Consider the following 21,706-nt stretch of genomic DNA (forward strand, 5'->3'; position numbering starts at 1 on the left):
CCCTTCTTGGACGTCATGGTGAAGAGAAATACAGGGAATGGGAGGCTTGGACACAGAGTATACAGGAATCCTACTCACACCGACCGCTACCTTAATGCTGCATCGCACCACCATCCCAGTCAGAAGACCTCACTGGTAGACACACTTGTCAACCGAGCATATAAAATATGTGACTCCGATTCTATTGCCAACGAGAAGAAACACTTGACAAATGCCCTGCAAAGGAATGGATACAGCGCTCATATGATCCAAAAAAGGGCCGAGAAGGAAGAAAAGAAGAGACAAACCACCGCTGTTCCTGACAGAGAGGAAGACTCCAGACCACGTCCGAAGGCTTACGTCACCATCCCCTTCATCGCAGGGACTTCGGAAAGAATCGCGAGGGCTTTAAGGAAACATGATGTGGTGACCAGATTCAACTGCGTCACCAAGATAGCTGACACCCTACCCGGACCCAAGGATGGAATTTCACCGTTAATATCAGAAGGCGTGTACCAAGTGCCATGCTCCTGTGGCAAATGGTACATCGGTGAAACGTGCAGAGCGCTGAAAACACGCATGAGTGAACACCAGAGGGCAACCAAGGCCAAACAGTTTAGAGCATCGGCCATCGCTGAGCACGCCTGGAGTGAACCTGGACACTCTATTCTCTTCGACGACGCTAAAATAATAGCGAAAGAAGGAAAATACTTCCAGAGAATAATCAGAGAGGCCATTGAAATCGTTAAAAGGCCAAAAAATTTTAACAGAGAGGATGGATACCCACTCCACAGTGCGTGGAAACGAATAATCCCGCGCAAATATGAGGACGTTCCCTGATTGGCCAAGAAATTTCCCGGTATTGGCGCCGGATTTTTCCTATATAAGACGGGACAACAAGCTTCTTTTCATCCTTGACCTGAGGACGCCAGCAGGATAGCTGGCGAAACTGTTGTACTTTTAAACGACATACGCGGACGCAGCCCGAAAAATGTGGAAATCACCTACTCATCGCCGCGGAAACCTTCGAACGAACATCTCTCCATAATCATTCATTCTCTAAGTTATGAAACACATAATCGATTTTCTGAAATTTTTAAGAATACATAGAAGTACTTTTTTATAATTATGTGGACAAGTGAAAATCCTAACTAATTATCTCCATCAAAATTATGCATAACAAAAAGCAAAAAATCACTCTCACAGTGACAATCATTGGTTGACAGCAGACTAACTCCATTGACAACATTCATCCATAGAAGCTTCAATGAAATCTAATAGAATTCAAGTACCTTTTTAACCATATTGTCTTAAAACACCACAGAATATCAGCTGCTATGTTCTTAACTAATTTAGCAATAACGACCTATTATGAAAGTTTATTTTTCAATTGCGGATGGCAAAATTTGAATTTGCTGGAGAACAGCTGAGACCGTACATTTCATCAACAAAATGAAAAACACTAAGGAAAACTAGAGCCATTACTCTGAAGTTAAGCTCTCCTTTATTTCAATAAAAATTTGACCAAATAGTTATCTCAATAATTGAAACTAATTAAATACATATTATAATGCAATTAAGCACTCATTACCATTATTGTTTTTAAAGATATTTATTGTTTATTACTGATATAATTTAAGGAGAAAATTGGGGACACTTTATTTAGATAAGTTTATTTCATTGGGATACGGATTTATAAATATCTTGTTGGGATCTTCTTATGCTTTGAGGCTCTGATGCATCAAAATTAGAAAAGGTCTATGAGGGATGGCACCAGACAGGTGACCATCATCATCCTATAGCTGCGTACCAACTGTTGTAACCAACTGACAGAGGGAATATAAATATTTTGGAATGCATGGTATTTTTAGATGCTGAAGTCTTACTGAAAGGAAACTTAACAGAAAATGAATTCCAAAGAAAGTCAGTTCCTGAGCTAATTATCAGAAAGGACTGATTCAAGACCACGAGAGATGATTAAATATCAAAAGGCTTCAAGAATTATGGAAAACTTAGAATGGCATTAACAAAGGCATCTATCTATTAGGGCAAATTTGATAATATGACATGCTATGATGCCACAGGAGTTCAAAGAATTATTTAGCACAAGAAACACAGGGAAAATAATTGTCAAAAACATCATGAGTTTGAGAGCATGTAACTCTTAAAATGCCAATTTAAGTATACAATGGTAAGCCACTTTTAAAAAATCCATCTAAGGAATGGTAAGCAGATGATTTCAAACCATTTATTTGAGAACAACAAGGATTTGATTAAGTTGGAGTAAGGGGAGAGCAAAGATGATGATGATGTGTTTGTGAAAATAATGCATCATTACCACACATTAGTCTGAAGCCTTAAAACAGGTCATGCTGCATTAAAAACATGATAGAAGATGGTAAAAAGTTCATGAAGGTCAACAGGGCACTTCAAGATGCCATGACCAGCTACCAAGAGATGCATTATGAAAACATGAAGGCATCTGGGCCAAAGTCTATGAACAAAATCTTCATGAAAGTTTTAAAGCTCTGCCACATCTTAAGCAGCTGATGCAGAGGCTGAGGTGGCTATGGTGCCATTGGCTTCCAGTGAGAAACATGAATGTGAAAGGATATGTAAGCCTGTGTGAAACTGATCAGGGGCCCTCGAGTGAGCATGATTTAGCTGTCATCTTTAATCCTGGCCTTAAATCCACTGGTTCAATAAAGCCACTACATCATCCATCCACAGAGAAAAAGTCCAAATTTTAAAGGCAAGTGAAATTTGACTTTGTATGACATGCTTTTATTGGAGAATTGTGATACTAACTAGGTATTTTCTGCCACATCAAAAAAAAATTCTGATAGAAACCTTTGGTCTATGGTATTATTCACAGGCTAAATATCTTAAATGGAACTGACTAATGTAGTCAGTATTAGAAAATTGTATTTAATTTGGGGGTGACTTGTATATCAATTACTACCAAGTAATTTTCCCCTAAAACTCTGTCATATGTAATTCAACATATTCACAAACATTTTTGGGGTCAAATGGATTGCCCAGAACAAATTAGGTAAAATCAATGGTTAATCAATCAATTAATTATTGACTTTATGATATTTTCACTCCACAATCGACCCTATGGGATGGATTAACTTTGTAAATTGAGGCCCCACTCTAATACTGACTGCCGAAGTATTCTAAATAAAGTATGCCATTTCGAGACGTTAGTTGATGCATGTAATCCGGATATTGTGATAGGTAAGGAGTCGTGGCTAAGTGATCATATTATGTCAAACGAGATTTTTCCCCAAAATTTGGCAGTTTACAGAAGGGATAGGGATGGTCGTGGAGGGGGGATATTCATATGTGTAGATAAAAACCTAATAAGTACATTGGAATGGGTAAGAAATGATTGTGAGATGATGTGTGTTCATGTTAAAGGTAGGAATGGAGGGAAAATTTTAAAAATAGTTGCTATGTACAGAAGCCCCAACGAAGGGATGCACGCAGTCGAGGTATTAGCAGACATATGCTCGGCTAACCCTGAGGATCACACCCTCATAGCGGGGGACTTGAACCTTCCAGGTATTCAATGGTCGGCAGACGAGGTCACGGTGGGGGGTGGGAAGGCCCAAGAAATCGTTAGTCGTCTTATAAACGAGGAGGGTTTTGTACAGATGGTGGAAAAACCCACGCGCGGGGGAAACATCCTCGACGTCATACTTGTGAGACCGAAAAAGTGGGTAGGGGAAGTCGATGTCCTTCCGGGAATAAGTGACCATTCAGCTGTGCGTATGTATATAAACTGGGAGAGGGCTCAGTATAAGGGGCTAGTAAACAAAAAGATAGTTTGGCAATATAAACGGGGTGATAGGGAAGGGTTCCAGACCTTTTTAAGGGAAAAGTATTCGCAATGGGTAAGTGGCGGGCAGAATGTAAAAGAAATCTGGAAAACATTTAAGGGGATAATGGAGGAGGGATTAAATAAATTTGTCCCGAAAAAAATTCTTAAAGAAAATACTGATCCAGAGTTCTACAACCGCAAAATTAGATCCTTGAAGAAAAAACTGAGAGTGATTCACAAAAAACGGAACGAGAGCTCGGAATGGCTCATAATTTACAAAAAATTAGTTCGTGAATTAAATAGAGAAAAGAAAATAGCCAAAGATAGTTTTCTACAGAAAATAATCGGGATAGATAATGGAAATAAATTTTACAAGTACCTCCGGAGGAGGAAAGACAACAGGGAAAACATAACAGCTTTAAAAAAAGAGGATGGGACACTAATCGTTGATGATAAGGAAAAGGCTAATACGTTTAACAATTGGTATGCAAGTGTATTTAAAGTTATGGTAAATAAAAAGGATCCTGTAGATTCAACTCTGAGTCAACAAGGAGGCGAAAAAATATTAAATACCAAAAGTATTAAAACGACGAGCGCAGAAATTTATAAAAAAATTATGAAAATGAGGGCACATAAATCAAAAGGGCCAGATGGTATCTCAATTGACTTGCTTAAATTGGGCGGTAGTGTAGTTTCAAATTATATAAATCATTTATTCAATGTTACCTTAAACAATAATGCCCTGCCAAATGATTGGAAGGAGGCATATGTTACGCCAATTTTCAAAGGAGGAGATAAGGCACTAGTTGATAATTATAGACCGGTAAGCTTGACATCAGTTGTATGCAAGCTATTAGAAAAGATAATGGCTGATTATCTCTTGGACCTGTGGGAGAGTGAGAATTGGTTGTATAGTCGCCAATACGGTTTTAGAAAAGGGCACTCTTGCGAAACTCAGCTATTAGGGTTCTGCCAAGAAATGTTCGACTCTATGGATGCGGGAATAGAGGTGGATGCTATAATAGTCGACCTGTCAAAAGCCTTTGACAAAGTTGACCACGATCTCTTAATGCTTAAGATGGGCCAATTGCCACTACACACAGATGGAAGAGTAATCTCTTGGGTCAGAAATTTCATGGAAGGTCGAACACAAAGGGTCAAATTAGGAGAAGTGTATTCTGAAAAAGCAAGGGTAACATCGGGAGTCCCACAAGGAAGCGTACTTGGCCCGCTCTTGTTTTTAATATATATAAATGATCTCCCAATAAATATTAATTCTCAGATAAGACTTTTTGCCGACGACTGTATTATCTACAGGAAAGTCGAAAATGACAGAGACCGTGACAAACTTCAAAGGGACATTAATAAAATGGCAGATTGGGTGACAAAAAATGGGATGGATATTAATGTTAACAAATGCAAATCAATCACTTTTAGCAATAAGGTAAATGGAAACAATAGGGAATATAAATTTTCAGAAAATGTCATTCCTAGAAGTGATACTGTCAAATACTTAGGTGTATATTTAACTAAGGACTTAGGGTGGGGGCTAAATGTGGAGTGCATCTATAAGAAAGCTTTCAAAACTCTTCATTGGGTAATGAGAAACCTCAAAGGGAGCGTTAGAGCAACCAAGGAGAAGGCTTATCAGACCCTAGTAAGGCCAATTTTAGAGTACGCTTCTCTTGTATGGGACCCTCATGAAGAAGGTCATATTAAAAAACTGGAAAAGGTGCAAAGAAAGGCTGCCCGATATGTACTGGGGAAGCATGGGAGGATGGAGAGTGTGTCTGACATGCTAGAAACGCTGGGCTGGGAACCTCTAGAATCTAGAAGAAAAGTAAGCAGACTTTGTGGAATGTTCCGAATTTTGAAGGGGGAGAAAGCTTGGGCAGATCTTAGGAAAGAGGCGGGGAACCCAAATTTTATAGGCAGAAATGATCACAAATTTAAGATAAAATGCCGGGCACAGAGAACAAATAAAAAAAAATTTTCTTTTCTAAATAGAACAATTGTTGAGTGGAACACTTTACCTGCAAAAATATTCGAGCCCTTTCCTAACAGAGTGTATACTTTTAAGAATAGATGTAAGGCATATATGTAATAATTTGATTGATGTGTGGTGTATGGTATTATATGTAATAGCTTAATTTTTTTTTTAATTTATCTTTTTTTTTCTTGCTGATAAATGGTTGTAAATGGGATGGGGATTCACTTTTTTTGTTAAAGAGATTTGTGTTTTGAAGTCTAGTTTTATGTATTATCTTTTGCAATTATTTGGGACTTGTGTGCCACCTGACAATGTCTATCAGCACATGTGTATTTCTAATAATAATAATAATAATACTCATTTCAGAGTTATAATAACAAAAATAAGTGAGGTGAATATATTTAATGTCAAATGCATAATATTAATCAACATTTTCCACTGTAAAATAAATGCTGCATCAGTTTACCAGAGATTTCAAATGAAAGATATGGAAAGCTATGTAAATATTATATTTATAAATAACTGAAACTGAGAATAAAAAAAGGAAATGGATTCACTAAGTCAAACCTGGTACCACCTCTAAGGGAGAAACTAGCATCATCTGTTCTAATGAATGGCAAGCAGCACCTCTGCAAATGAAACTGCTTGTTACAAATAAGATTCATAGCTGTATTTACATTTATTATATTTATTTATACCACTAAGATAAATTTGCCAAAAGCTTAGTTTTTGAAGCAGTAGCTGAGCCTAAACCAACATTAGATCATTGGTTTTGCCAATACTGCTGACTCTACGAGCAGTAACCTGCATCATTACTTTATAAAGACCCATAGATTAAGGATAAGTACAATGCATAAAGATACTCCAGTAAAACTTTATCCAATGCAATCAGGATAAGTGTACTAACTGTCTGACAATTTTATGATTTCCCTGCATTTTCAGAATAATTTCTGCATCCCTATATAAAAAGAGATATAGTCATTCAAAAGTTAAGGTTTCCTCACAAAAGCCAAAACCAGCAAATTGAATCGCACAGACTGTGTTCCACTATTCGAACTGATGGTTAGCTAATTGGAAGAAGTAGTGATGCAAACATCATCAAAAAAGTAAGGTGACACAAAAATTTAAAATTCACTACAATTTCTCTCACAGTATGTTACCATCATGACAGAAAATACATTATGCAAAATTCAAAATTGTCTTAGAGCAACCGATGAATTTATATTTAAAAATTTTCATATTATATTAAAAATATTATAGTATAATTGAGGAAACTTGCTCTGCGATCAGTGACTCCTTAGAGACTTTTCTCAAAATACTGGGCCTTTGATTCAAATATAAGTGAATAGTTGAAGTTTTTTTTAATTGCAAACATGAAAATGAAAAGGTTTGATTTTTTCATTTTAAATCGTACTCATCTTTAATATTTATACACTTAATTCGATGCCAATGACTTCATTTTGTTTATACTATGCACATTTTTCCATAACATTTCTTAAAATACATTTACTGCATGTTCACAGCACACTGCACAGCATCATTTAGCATATAATAGCAATCTTTAAGAGTTAGAAACAAAATATGTTATTTCACAGAAGTGGTTACTTTGTCAGTTAAATGTTACTTATTGTGGACACAACTGATTAAGAAAAAATATTCATAAAATTTCAGATTATTAAGTATACTATAGAGGTTACTATCATACTGCAGACTTCAGGTGACTTGCATCCAATTCCATAAGTTTACAATACATTTTTTATGCACTAGAGTTAAGTATGTACTCCATTTATGCCAGCGATACATCATGAAATGTAGAATTCAAATCAGAATAACATTTTTGTGACTATTATAATTTTTGAATCTATCAGATAAGGTACTTCAAGTTCACATTTTCATTTTAATTCGAAAAAAATAAACACTGGAATCATTCATTATATGTGGGTTAATCACTTAATTTTCTATCTAATCATAGTACTTTATGGAACTTGTTAAGCATATCTATAGCAGAATGAAATAGGACATAAATATTGAAGACCTGAGAAGCCTAATTTCAGACAGGCAGTATTTGGCAGGAGGGGATGGTTTCATGAATTCAAGCAACAGTGGAAGAAGAGCAGAAGCACATTACATGTTACTTCTATAAAACTAACTAACGGCCATTCATGAGACTATAATTAATCGTACTAATAAGGTAAGTCAAAGAAATGATAACTTTGCCAATTACTGTCGAGTGGTGTATTCTGAAGAATGTGTTGTAGCCTATTTTCCCCAAAAAGACTCACTCTATTGTAAATAAATAGCAAGATGAATGAACTCCATGACTTATGAACTCTATGATGTCACTGGATGAAGGAACTTGATGAAGATATAGTGTTTCACATCACTGACCAAAATATGAATAAACTATTGAATAATCTCATGTAAAATGCTGCCATTGATTTTGGACATCAACCTACAGGTGCTGCACCTAGGTGAACCTAACATGCACCTGGAGGTGCCAGTACAAGGATCAAACAAAACTACATAGCCACTACTGTTGAGCTCAACACAATATTTTTGAGGAACAAAGTATATAGTTACCTTGAATAATATGGATAATTGTTCCTATAACCATTTCCAAATTGTTTTCCCTCTAGTCCTTTCCACCACCAGCGTCCATGGGTAACAAACGCTAAAGTGGAAAAGAATAATTAATAAATCCATGATCTTAACCCTACAATTTCATTCCTTGGATTAAAACAATATGCATCCTTTAAGATTCTCCTTCCATAGTAGAAATAAATGATATTAGCTGAGAATCTGCCACCTGGAGAGAAATGCCATCCAAGTTTTTGTAGCACTAGACACCTTGGACAAGAAGGAAGTAGAAAGAGGGAAAGTATGATATACCACTTGGAAGGGAGTAGGACTAGCATCGGGCGTTGTAAATAAGTGAGACAATGAACCTAAAAAACCATCCAGCAGATGGAATCATTCAGTGAATGATTACATGGTATTAAAGCAGCTCTTTTCAACTTGCAATCAAAAATGTTTTGGGTCCCAACTAGCACTCTTGTGTATAATAACTCTTCAAAATCTTTGAAAACAACAAAATTCTTTTTCTCACATAATCTTGAAAAGTTGACAATAGAGCATTGGACTATGATTTTCATGGTGTTGGAAGTATTTAACTCTATCATTTTTGTGGCATTTTTCAAATAATTCTAACTAAAAAAAATTGAAAAAGCCCAAAAAACAACAAACACCACATTGAATATTGGTCAAATGCTACTGGAATAACAGAAAAATCGAAATCTTTCTAGACTCAGGCTGAAGCCAGCTTTTCCAAACTGGAATATCGATATTCTGATACCAGGATTCAATACAAATGTACACTTTTATTCACCAATACCAAAATAATTAATAGCTATATTTATTATTGTGGATTAAACTGAATGTTCAGAGGCATGGTATAAAATAATTTTATTATAAAGATAACATTACTGTGCTGGGTAAATACTTTTCAATTTTTAACCTGCACAGATTGTATTGTAACATATTCAATGCTTTGTATGATTTTTTTACCTCACTATCACAAAGAAACAATAAATATGCTTCTTTAAGCTTCATAACAAACAAAAATTGCAAATGCACATATAATACCAATGAAGCCGAAGAACTGTCTGCACCAGGGAAAACGATTAAATACAAATCTTTTCCACAGTTCACAGCCTGCATTCACAGCTGCAATGCCTGCACATTTCATTAGATGGATTTAGCATGTTGCTGCTCAGCACAGATTATTCAAATATAACTATTAGATTCTCAGATAAGACATGATCCTGCAAACCCTAACCATGCAGTTTATTTCTAAATCACAAGCAATATTATAATTGGAAAATGTGTGCGTACCACCCAATTTCCTCTCAGATTCTGATGGCTGGACTACCTATATCTATCACTCCATGAATGGTGAGGATCAGCTGAAGAAATAACCAAATAGAAAGCAATGGAATAGCACTTGTGTAGAACCACTAGTAGACCTCATTACATGTAATCCTCATAGCTGTTTTCAATATTATTTTATGACATGCATGTTACAATATTTAGCAATTCAAACAACATTAACGACAGCTAGATATTACAATTAGCCTAAATGATTAGAGGTCAAAGAGTTGTCCTTCATCACCAAAGCCACCCCTGAAGTTGAATCTGCTCCTCCCAGTTTGCACCGCATGGGCAACAGACTACACTAGCCACTAACTGCTCTAAATGTTAATAAAAATGCCATATTGTCATCAGGTATTACCTATTTGCATAATTAATTCAAAAATATTCATGGAAACTTGACCTCCCAATTTCATGAAGAAACTAAGTGATTTCTGATTTTATTCCCTGATTTACCAGACAAAATGGGCAGACCAAATTACTGAGCCCCTATGCAAATATCGTCAAAGTGTTAAATTAAAAGTAACTGCATTAAAAGTTACTGCTGCGGCATTTCCTGCGGTTTCTTTGAACTGAACCCCAAGCTCAGCTATTACAGCTATTTCATAACAATAATGTATATGAATATAGGGGTGACTCACCGGTACCACTGCAATGGGTGGGTCACAGCGCAGGTAGTAGTGAGCCAATCGCACTTGAACTGCAGCTTCTATTGCAGATGTTGCGCCCGATGCCGCCCGCTGTTCCAAGTATGGTGCCGGTGCCACACACAAATCACCAAGGGCCTGCACATCAGGAAAGATCAATTGACTTGAGCCAAAGAGAGTGAACATAACTAGAAATTACTACTCAAGCTGTCTCAATAAGAGAAAATACTTGATAAAAATGAAACTTAGATTTTTAGTTCTTAAATACAGTGAAACCTTGACTTTACAGACCCAAAATTCACATTGCACTTGAATTTACGTAATTCCCTTTTGGTCTGGATTGCTCTCTATATTAATCAATGCAATGGAAACTTCAAATTTACATTCCTGGAACAAAGGAAAAAATGTTCTCACTGTTCACAGAGATAATGAGACAATTGTAATAATTTTCCCCACGCTAATTAATGCTCATTGAAGTATGTTAATCAATGTTTTGAAAAATGATCATCAGCCTAGTTATCTGCCAGTGTGGAAATCTGAACTGAATGCAACTAAACTATTGTTTATCAAGCAGAGTCATTTTTAAAGATCACTTCAAATAAGCTGTTAACTAAACCTTACAATTAATTGCATATTGCTTCATATTAAAATATTGATTACTATTACTTTTAAAAGTTTGAAGGAAAATAACAACATTGAATATCAAGCAGAAACTGGATATTCGGCAAAATATACACAGAACATGCAACTTGGCAAAGGACCATTAATGGTCACTGCAAAACAGAAAAGAGAGAAACATAATAAATGCATATAAAACGTAAATAAATGTATGTAAATTATTATTCACTGAAAAAACCAACATTTAATTGGTCATCAAATATCTTAAGCCCAGAAAAAGCCTCTATAATAAAAATTGTACTCACCACAGATGAGGCTAAATATAAGGAAGCCAACAGCCATGATACAATAACAGCAAACAATCCAAAAACTGAGAAGCTGAAACCAGAGAAACGATATACAATGAGATATCATTCATAAATGTATCACAAGGAGTTATTATTTCCCAGTATAAATTTTACTAAGGTGTCAATATGTCATTTGTGAATTTTTCATTTCAAATGAATGACTGAATTACTCAATATTTAAATTTTCACATCAAAACTTAATTTGTTCTTCACTTTTAAGCAGTTGCTGTAAGAAATCTAAAACACTACTTTTTAGATGGCTCAAAAAGTTGGAGAAACACTGGGAAAAGAGTATCAAGCCAAAAAGAAGATTCTGTTGAACAAGAGAAAAAAATCTACCCAAATAATTTACATTTCTATTTTTTCCTAAGGAATTATTGAACAACCCACATACAGTGTAGCAATTCCATATAAAAGCAAAGGATATGTGAATTATCATTGTAATTAATTCTATAAATTTACAGTGGAACAGTGGGGCAAAATTTTGCATTTACAAAAAGGAATTACTGTACTCCTTGGAAAGTGCTTCAGAGTTTTATTAAATTAATTTCCTTCATTAGCTGCATTATTTCTCATTGTATATTCAAATTTTCATTTAAATCCTAAGTAATTGGTTTATTTAAATCCCAGGAACATTCTATTTCTTAGAACAAAATTCGATTTTATGCAACTCTGGGGGCAGCACGGTGATAATGTATATAATGGTTATTGGAGGCCAGTGCTTATATGGGAATTATTAGAGGCACATTGAGACAGCTGTTGAGTCTGTAAAATATGGAAGCATGACACTTCCAGCTACATGCAATGAGTTAGGGAGTACCAAAATCAGCAGTCCACAATAAACTAAAGAAAAAAACACCAATAGAAATCCCATACTATTTGGTATTAATTGAAAACACACATTTATTCAGGCATCAGACAAGAGCTTTTAAGTGCCACATAGAGAGATTAAGTATGTCATTTTTTTTGTGAATGCATTGCAAGTGATTCATCAAAGCAATTATTAAAATATGCTTTGATATACAGTGAATATGGAACCCAACATTTGAGTCTTCTTCTTAACAAAAATTCAGTCAAAGAGAGTAGGTTTACTGGGATAACCTAAAATCAGTTTTTTTTTGACTTGATCTTCGTGAAGGGGATATATAAGTTAGCACTTTGTGCAACTACCCAAAATCTAAATTTAGCAATATGCATATGCATAATACGCATCCTTATCACTGAAATTAATCAAGTTTAATCTCAACTAAATATTACTCGTTAGTAAAACCATGCACTGTACTTTACTGCAAATGTAAAATATGTACTACATTCCTTTTAGTACATATTTTACATTCATTACTTAACACCTCTTTATATTTAGTCCATATTTGAAAGAGGCAATCAAACAGACAAGGTCAAATAGTCACAGTGCAATGAGCATGCAATGCATGAACATGGGCACTTACGTGATGAGGGCACAGCGAGAGTGTCTAGCCACACCAAAGAGTAGGATGATGCAGAACACCAGCAGTACACTGAGAACAGCCATCGTCACAGGCCACCTGCCAGAAACAGACAAGCACAACCTATTAAAATCTGCACATCCTGATAAAGACCGAAGGCAACCCAAGGTATGAGTTGTGAACTATGATTTCCAAAAGTCTGTAGGCAGTCAGTTTAACTCCAATAATTGCAGAAATGTTCTTCATGTTGGCATTAAATGGATGGTAATCATTTCAGGCTCTAAGAGCGACATAAGAATATTGAGCCAAAATGCCTGGTCAACCTAACAAATGTTTTCCTCTTTTTGCAATTCTTGGTGCACCAGTAGTTGGCTACAGAGTTTTGGATTTGTTAACACACACCTACGAGGGTCATCCGGAAAGTAGTACCCGTTCGTGAAATAAAGACACAAAAGTAAATATTAACAAACATAAAACATTTTATTTGAAAGAGGATACTTTAAACTACTTCTCAACATAATCTCCAAGCAAATTAAGGCATTTGTCATAACGTGTGACAAGTTTCTGTATTCCTGCTGCATAGTCCTTCGCCGCCAGCTCATTGAGATACGCGAGGGACCCATCTTGCACAAATTTTTGCATAATGCAGATGGTGTTTAACAATTTCATGAACAATTGTTCGAGAAACATTGGGAAAATGCTCACAGATGTCATCAATTGTGACGCGCCGATCGTTCCTCACGAATTCGTCAACTGAGCTCACCAGTTGGTCTGTAATGACAGACGGTCTCCCCGAACGCTCATCGTCGTGTGTGTTCCCCCTCCCCATGTTGAAGTTGCGACACCACCGCCGAACAGACGACTCGTCCATTACATTGTCTCCATACACCTCCTTTAATTGGCGATGAATATCACATGGGCGAACGTTTCTTGCATTGAGGAATTTAATCACTGCCCTCACTTCACAACTGGCGGCGTTCTCAATTTTTTTAAACATTGTAAACAATCACAGAAACAACACAGGCAATGCTAGCGTCACGCAACTTGGCTCAGAGAAGGCAGACAAGCCACTGAAGCTATCTGACCTCGTCCAGCGGCTACTCGCGTCGTCAGCACTTCATGCGGCACGAACGGGTACTACTTTCCGGATGACCCTCGTATTAAAACATCCCCAGTCTCATCAAGTACCCCAAGGTCAAAGGGTATAAACAGGATATTTTGCCTACTATTAATGAGACAACAGTGGGTAAGGCAGCACCAAAAGAGGGTGAAAATATTTTTGATTTGACTTAGTACATACACTGCTTAATTGTGAATTAAATCAATCAAAACTCTGGTGGCTTCCCTCTCTGGAAACTTGATAATTAGCATCTGACTTCCAATGCCATCATATTGCCAAATTAGTTGCTTAGATAGAGCAATCTGCCCCTTGTTACATTTGGAGGTTTCTGAGTAATTCAGCTGTAACATGCACAAACCCAATCCCAAGAATGCCAGCCGCAATTTATGAATAAGGAAAACCATGTCTTTATAATATTAGCTCTCTCTTTCTAATCTCTTGCCTTTCCTATCCCATGCATAAAACCTTTGTGATATGAATAATTGAGCAGGCCTCAGGATTATTTGCTACCAGGGAGGTGGCCACTTCAACTCTTAACCCTTCGAGTGCCAACATCACTGGGAACAATGCTGACAATTTTTCCAAAAGTGCCTCCATTGCTCTAATTGATGCTTGATGCTAAAATTGTAAATAAACATTGATTGATTCATAGTGTTATGCTTTATTCTCATTTTTGCACCTCGTTTTATAATGTAATTAAATTTGTAAAATTTGCAGCAAATTGTTATGAATAATAATGTTTTTACACACATTTTTCAGTAAAATATCCTGGCAATTTCCAAACCGAATCAAGCAATTACTCAAGGCACTCAAAGGGTGAAGATAGGAAAACCTTGTAGGATGGGTTCCATCAATCCTTTTTGTATACGTATTCTACCTATGAACTAACTGGAGGTTAAATCAGCTTTCATAGATTTGCAATGTCTTTCTATCAGCCTCTGTAAGACAATCCCCATTATGCATTACTTTCTCATGAAATTCTTTATTAGCAAAATTTGGGTTTAACTCTCAGCAAAGGGAAAGAATGACATCACTTTACAATTTGACCCCATTTCTAAATTTCAAAAAGAGAGCAGAGCAGACCCTAACCTCAACTAAAGTGATTTTCAAATTTTCCCAACTAATGTGCCATCCTTTTTCCCTGATTTCTCTCCACAATATTTGAAATGTAACTTTTTATAGAACATAGTCTCATTGCCTTACAAGGCAAACTCCTTGTATTCAGTGTCATCTTAATTGTGAGCCAATTTGGTAGCTTAAAGTTTTAATTGAATCTTTTTCAATTAAAAAAACAGCAAATCTATATTTCATCTCACTTTAATAATGACATTAATGCATAATGACCCCAACTCTTGCCAGATAAAATGTTTTATTTCACAACTAATCTAAAGTGATTCATTAAATACAACAAATATTCCAATGAAGGGCAAGAAAAATTTTAAGAATTCATTAAATACAACCATGAATTTCTGCAAAGAGATTTTTAAATCTGGCAGATTAAAGGTGTTTTCAAAAGTTTGTTACTTTGCACTGAGTTCACAAACATTATAAAAATTGCCGGATTTGAAAATCTCTTTGCAGATCTTCACTGTTGCATTTAATTTGGACACAACATTTTTCTGGCTTGTGCAAAGGGTACTTGATGACCACTTTTCACTAGAGGCCAAAATCAACTCAATACTAATATAGACAAGTGGGACACATTCACCTGGAATACTTCAAAGAAGAATTAAGATGTAGTTGCGCCCAAGAAGGCCAGACCCAAGTCATAAAAAGGTTGGATATATACTACCCTGTCCAATAAATACATGAATTAAGACCATTAAACTTCACTTTGCAAAATTTAGTCTACATCGATTTCGTCTCCTGTTCAAAGTACTCTCCATTCGTTGCTATGCACTTAAACCATCTTCTTTTCCACTGTTTAAAGCACCTTTGGAAGTCTTCGGCAGTTAGGCTTTTCAGTTGTTTCTTCGTTTCTTGCTTTATTTTATCTTCCACATCTTCCCAGTGATGCCCCCTCATCACATTTTTGCATTTTGGGAATAGGAAAAAGTCGCAGGGGGTGAGATCTGGTGTATGAGGAGGATGATCAAGGATGGTGATTAAATTGTTGGCCAGAAACTGGTCAACAACCAATGCTGAATGTGCAGGTGCACTGTCATGGTGAAGGATCCATCTCTCATGTTTGGTTTAAATAGTAGTGTTCACTGTTGATTTTCCTAAATTCAGTTGATCAGCTATCATTCGGACAGTTTTTCGAAGATCGATAAGGACAAGGGACCGCACATGATCAATGTTGTCGTCAACACGTGAGTTTGAAGGTCATCCCAGCCTTGCATCATCTGTGGCATCATGTCGGCCATCTTTAAAACACCTAATCCACTTGAAAACGAAAGTTTTCTTTGGAGCATTATCACCGTAAACAGCTGTCAATATTTCAGTGATTTCTTGATAACTTTTACCGCACTTCACCAAAAACTTGTTGATTCATTGCTCCGAGATTTCATCACTATCCATTTTCGACAAAGAGGAAAAACAAAGACAACAGAAACTAACATAACTGGCACCACACACACAGCTCAAAGATCCACCAAGCACAGGCGGCTCATTGTGTCTCAGGCAACTAGTGGGCTGGGCTACAGTCCGCATCATGGCCGCCAGATTGCACCAGTTCGTGCATTTATTGCATAGAATGTGTTGGGGCCAAAAATGACCCCTTTGACAGTAACACACACAGATGTGCAGGTACATGCTATCAGCACTTGTGATGCATATTTATTTTAAGTAATATGCCTCCCAAACCACAAAAGCCAACCGCTACTTGCATAAAACTTCTCCATACTCAATTATATGGCAAGATTTTTATGATGTATCTTGTATGTCAGCACATTTTTACTCCAAGTGATTGTTTATGTGCATACCACCTTTGGACAAACTTTGCTTTCTTTCAACTTCCTGTAGTATAAATTCCCAAACCTACATTTCCATTTTGTTGAAATTTAATCCAAACCAAGTAAAGCAAATAGACCTTAGTCTTCTTTTTCAGATCACACTGTGTACCTGTATAAACCAATACCAAATTCGCATCAGAAAACTTCACATCCAATTTCTCAACAACTTCACCTTGTTTAATACTCAAAGATTTAGGTTGTTTACTGCAACCTTATTTAGTGCTGTTGTCAAAAGTTACTTCCGTCATTACTTGAAGATCCAGTAATCATGAAATAGCTTCATTGGGCATCCCCAATGCCTCATAAGCACAACAAACTTTCTTACACTCACAGAATATATAGGCCACTAATGCCCACTAAGGGTTCAATTTAAGTTGGATAAGTTACTCTTTGAAGAACTGGCTGCTCTGCATACCACAGTGTCACTTCAAAAGCAGGGTATACAGTCCTTTGTACATAATGGCCTCACTGCATCCCTGCCAACTTCAAAAGGAGACTGTAAAGTTGCTGCCTAACTGTTACACTACAACATGCAGTCATTCTGCATCTGGTCATTCACTCAGCCTTAAAACCCACTCTATCTTGTTGAAGAATATGGACATGGCTTCTCCAGAATACCTGGGAAACTCACCCATATTAGCATGGAGGAAGAAACCATGCCGTCTACTTTGTCTAGTGCTGGACTATGGCCTGTAATTTTCTCTTTCATTCACCTCCTCCAACTTTCATAATTCATTTTCCATCATCTCAATTATTTCCCCCATGTTGACTCCTCACCCCTCCTTGCCCCCCCCATTGTAGTACTGGTCATTGTGTTTCCATGTCAATTCTCAAGGTTTATGCTTCCATGGATCTCATTTCTAATAGAAATCAGTATGATATGTAATTTTTCATTAATTGACTAAAGTGTAAGCAGTGAAATGAACAAAATAGCCAAAGTGAATACGTGAAAAGTTGTTTACCAAGTCCTCCCATCTTATATTCTCTCCTCCAATTGAAATCTTCAACAAAGCAATCCTTGGCATCCCTTGAGAGTTTCCCATAAACCATGTATGGTGAGTATAATGTTTACTGGAGAGATAGACAGTTAAACCACTTCCCATTAATGCATACCTTCATCATCCATTCACTGTCAAACATGAATGCTTACCGGAATGCCTCAGCCATCTCCACTACGCCACCGACCCTGTCCAGCGACGCAGCCAGAGACCTCAGGGGTGCTGTGATACCAGCAGATGCAGCTGATGCAGCAGTAGCATTGCGGGCAGCAGCAGCAACCAGGGCAAGCAGGGCTCCCCGTGCCGATGCATTCATGGGGGCTGAACTGCGCTCCATAGCAGCCGTAGCCTCTGACACTTGTGGACGCAGTCCTCCATCCACAGATGCCTCCAATGCGGAAGACTGACGCCGCAGAGAGAGGGGGGCTGATTAAGTGAGGAACACGAATGGGGCAGAAGGCCATTGCTATAACAGTTCTCTTACTTGTATTCTTCAGCTCAAAAATAGAATGCATATGTACGTAGTTAGTAAGTGAGAAAGGCTTTCCTTATGGGTATTGGACGATGCTGTTATAATTAAATAGATTATTTTGGGGTGTTTTAACCAAGTAAATAGAGAGACAACTGACTGGAAGGTCCAGGGTTCAAATCCTGGGCAGTGCCTTTGGACAACCCCACGTAAAAATTCAAATGATGAGATTTTCTGGTGACTAGAACTTAATGGGAGAGTGAATCATGTCACAAGTAAAGGAATTAGTCCACTGATACTGTTCCTATTATTCCAATGAATGCAAACTCATTGCATTATTTCATTTTCAATTTTCCTATTTGAAAATACCATTAATGTTATTACAAAACCTATTAAACTTGTATTTCTCAAATTTTAAAAGGATTATTCTACTGCATAAGAAATAATTATTCTCTCATAAAAATTTTAATTTGGTCTTGTGCAAGTTCTAATCATGATTATTAGAGTAAACACCTCAGTTTTCACCATTGGATGATACATGGCTGAATACTAATAATCCCACCTCATGAATACATATTTCCAGAATACTTCTTTGATCGAAAATTCAAAAAAGAATTCAAATCCTTCAGTAGACTCTTTAAGTTAAATCCTTGGGTAAGCTTCAATGTCTTTAGTCAAAAACCTTTCCTCCATTTAAATATAAATTAATGGTATACGGCCATTTGGATTCTAAAATCATTACTTGTTCATTAAAATTTTAGTTTTTGATTTTACATACATTTTCCATTGCCAGGTTAAGACAAATCTCAGTCAAGGGATTTGGAGAGCATCTGCTGATTCAAAATACTTGTAAATTGGGTTCAAATAAATTAAAACAGATTTATAGGAGACAGGAAGAATTTCCTCTCCTGAGATACAAAATTCTCTAGATGCTCCTTTTCTGGTGGCAGTGTGATGAACTGACCAACAGGCACCTTTAGCAACCTACAAGAATGGATATATCCAAGAATTTAAATAAATCCAGGCTAGGGAAGACATCTCTGGGAACCTTTTGAGGCAATTGCATGACATCTCACAAGTCTCTACTCACCTGGTTGACAACGTTGGACACCACAGCATGTGCCCCTCGGACAGCGGCCACAAACTGCACCAGTCCATTGTGGACATCATCATTGCCATAGAGTCCCAAGGCCACAGCACCACTGGAAGGAAGATAAGGCATACAATGTGCATCCTTCCCAATAAAAAGAAATCTAGATTTTGCTGATTTGTGCAATTTACTTGGGTATACTGAAATAACCTGAAAACTGTTGGGTGTATTTCCATAAGAAATAATGTGATTTTTATGCTATTTTGAGAAAAGATGTACTCATATGAGATAACGTATGTTTGAGACTAAAGTCCTAAATGTGTAATGAATCATAGAAATGGAGTTAAGTGTGATCTGGGAACATGGTATAAGTGTGATAAGGAAATATGGGAATTTTACATGAATGAACTCTTCTTAGGTTTCCTTTCAGGTGACATATATCGCTGCTGTCATTTTGGAGTATAATTCTGCCATCACCCTCATGGCATTGAGTGGATAGATCAACTAAACACCCTGAGGACAATGGCAGAGTCAGCCATCAAAATATCAGTATTAAAATATCTGATCTGGTGGAAAACCTTAGGAGACTTCATATACATCATAAATTGGGAAAATACTAAATTTTTGAATATGGGAACCATTTTTACAAAGCGACAGACTCACATTAGAAAATGAAAAATAACTGCCACATATCTCTCCATGAGCCATAATTAAAAAATCAATAATTATTGAAATGCTGTCATTGACTGAGTTTCCTTCAAAACATAAAATTGGTATTTGTATTTTAATAAAATCCATCGGTTGCTCACCGGCTTTGCCAATGACTGTCTAAAGGAATGTCAGTTGACAGTAGTTTTCTACCCCTCTCTGTGAAATAGAGTGATTGATCTTGCAACAGCTCAAGAAGGATAAAAATCAATTTGGTTCATTCAATGGAAGTGAGAGTAGCGAATGAAAAATGTACAAAGGTTAGAAATGCGTACAAAAATCTTAGTTAGAGGGGAAAAATATAAAAGTATGCTGCTTCATCATCTGCTGTTAGAAATCCTACTATCATCCCTCGTTAACTCCTGTCCAAGGGGAGGATTCCTTTAACATATCTTGGGCTTGATCCTTCTGTGTGTAGCATGGCCTTTCTTAATCCTTGGGTGATCTGATTAATCCTAATTTGTGAGACGCAGTTGAGAGATTGGCACCACTTTGCAATTCAAGAAGCTCAAACATTTGTTTTGATTTTCATCATTTGATGTACGTACACAACTGCTACTGCTGAGCATTTCTTACTGACCACGTTAAGAGGCAACGGCTGCCACCATATTAATTCTCTAACTGAAATCAATCTCAAGGTGCCATACCATTTGATGATGTCCAAAATATATAATAGTGCAATAAACTGTCTTCAATCTGTTCTTATGATGACTCTGCCAACAGAAAAACTTTAATATGTTGATTTTTTTAATATCAAGAGGGGAATGAATACAATTACCACCACCCTCTTTGGCTCTAACAATTTCCAAAATGCCATACTGAAATATCTCTCCTACAAAGAGGATGGCACGGATTTCAATCACTTTCAAGTTGATATTAAATGGAAAAACCAGTGTAGAAGTGGATACACAGAAATTCTCACCAACAGAGAAGTGTGAAGATGGCCAGCGTCCACTTGAGGGCAGCTATACTCCGTTTGCGTCGTGGGTGCCTCTCACAGCACCTCGTCAGCAGGTAGATGAGCAGCACAAAGAGTGAGAGGATGAGCCAGGCAGCCGGCAGCGATGCCAAGATGCCCAGTGACTGAACCAAGACACACATACCACCCCAATGAGAAGTCATTCATGAAGTCCAAAGGAGCAAAAATGGCCACGCAGTCACTGACATTTAATTTCACTCTTTCAAGCAAGAACTTACATAAATACCTATATAGCTACTGTATCTGTAACAATGTTTGTCTTTATTAGGGAAGGGGAGCACTTGACACCAATCAATTCAGATACCCTCAACAAAACTGGTGTCAAGTATTTGATGAATATTTCTCGGGTCTTCCACCACGTTAAGGGTTCCATATTGGCCTAATATGGAACCCCTGCATAGGCCAATCTGGAACCCCTGACCTGGTAGAAGACCCGAGAAAACTTCAAGCAAATACACCTGGAAAGCACCAGATCTTACTGTGGTCAAGAACCTAAAAAAATTGTAGAAAAATAGTTCCAAGCATCACGGTGAGAATAGATTTCAGAAAAGAATTATTTTTCCATTTTAACTATTTCAGATGATTCTAATTAATTTTACCTCACATTAC

The 21,706-nt window shown here is 36.9% G+C and overlaps 1 protein-coding gene across 1 annotated transcript in view; it reads right to left on the minus strand.

Annotated features, from left to right (window-relative positions):
• Positions 1–21,706, minus strand: part of tty (tweety) — a 60,427-nt gene that overhangs the window by 33,735 nt on the left and 4,986 nt on the right. The window contains exons 2-7 of the mRNA XM_071588496.1: positions 21,041–21,201; positions 19,411–19,522; positions 18,004–18,254; positions 12,783–12,878; positions 11,293–11,365; positions 10,364–10,507 (exon numbers count right to left, since the gene is read on the minus strand). Of these exons, the coding sequence (XP_071444597.1) occupies positions 10,364–10,507; positions 11,293–11,365; positions 12,783–12,878; positions 18,004–18,254; positions 19,411–19,522; positions 21,041–21,201 (837 nt within the window). The remainder of the gene's footprint in view (positions 1–10,363; positions 10,508–11,292; positions 11,366–12,782; positions 12,879–18,003; positions 18,255–19,410; positions 19,523–21,040; positions 21,202–21,706) is intronic.

This window comes from Hetaerina americana, unplaced genomic scaffold, assembly GCF_022747635.1.
Source record: "Hetaerina americana unplaced genomic scaffold, ioHetAmer1.1.p SCAF_3, whole genome shotgun sequence".
In the NCBI taxonomy this organism is placed as follows: Eukaryota; Metazoa; Arthropoda; class Insecta; order Odonata; family Calopterygidae; genus Hetaerina; species Hetaerina americana.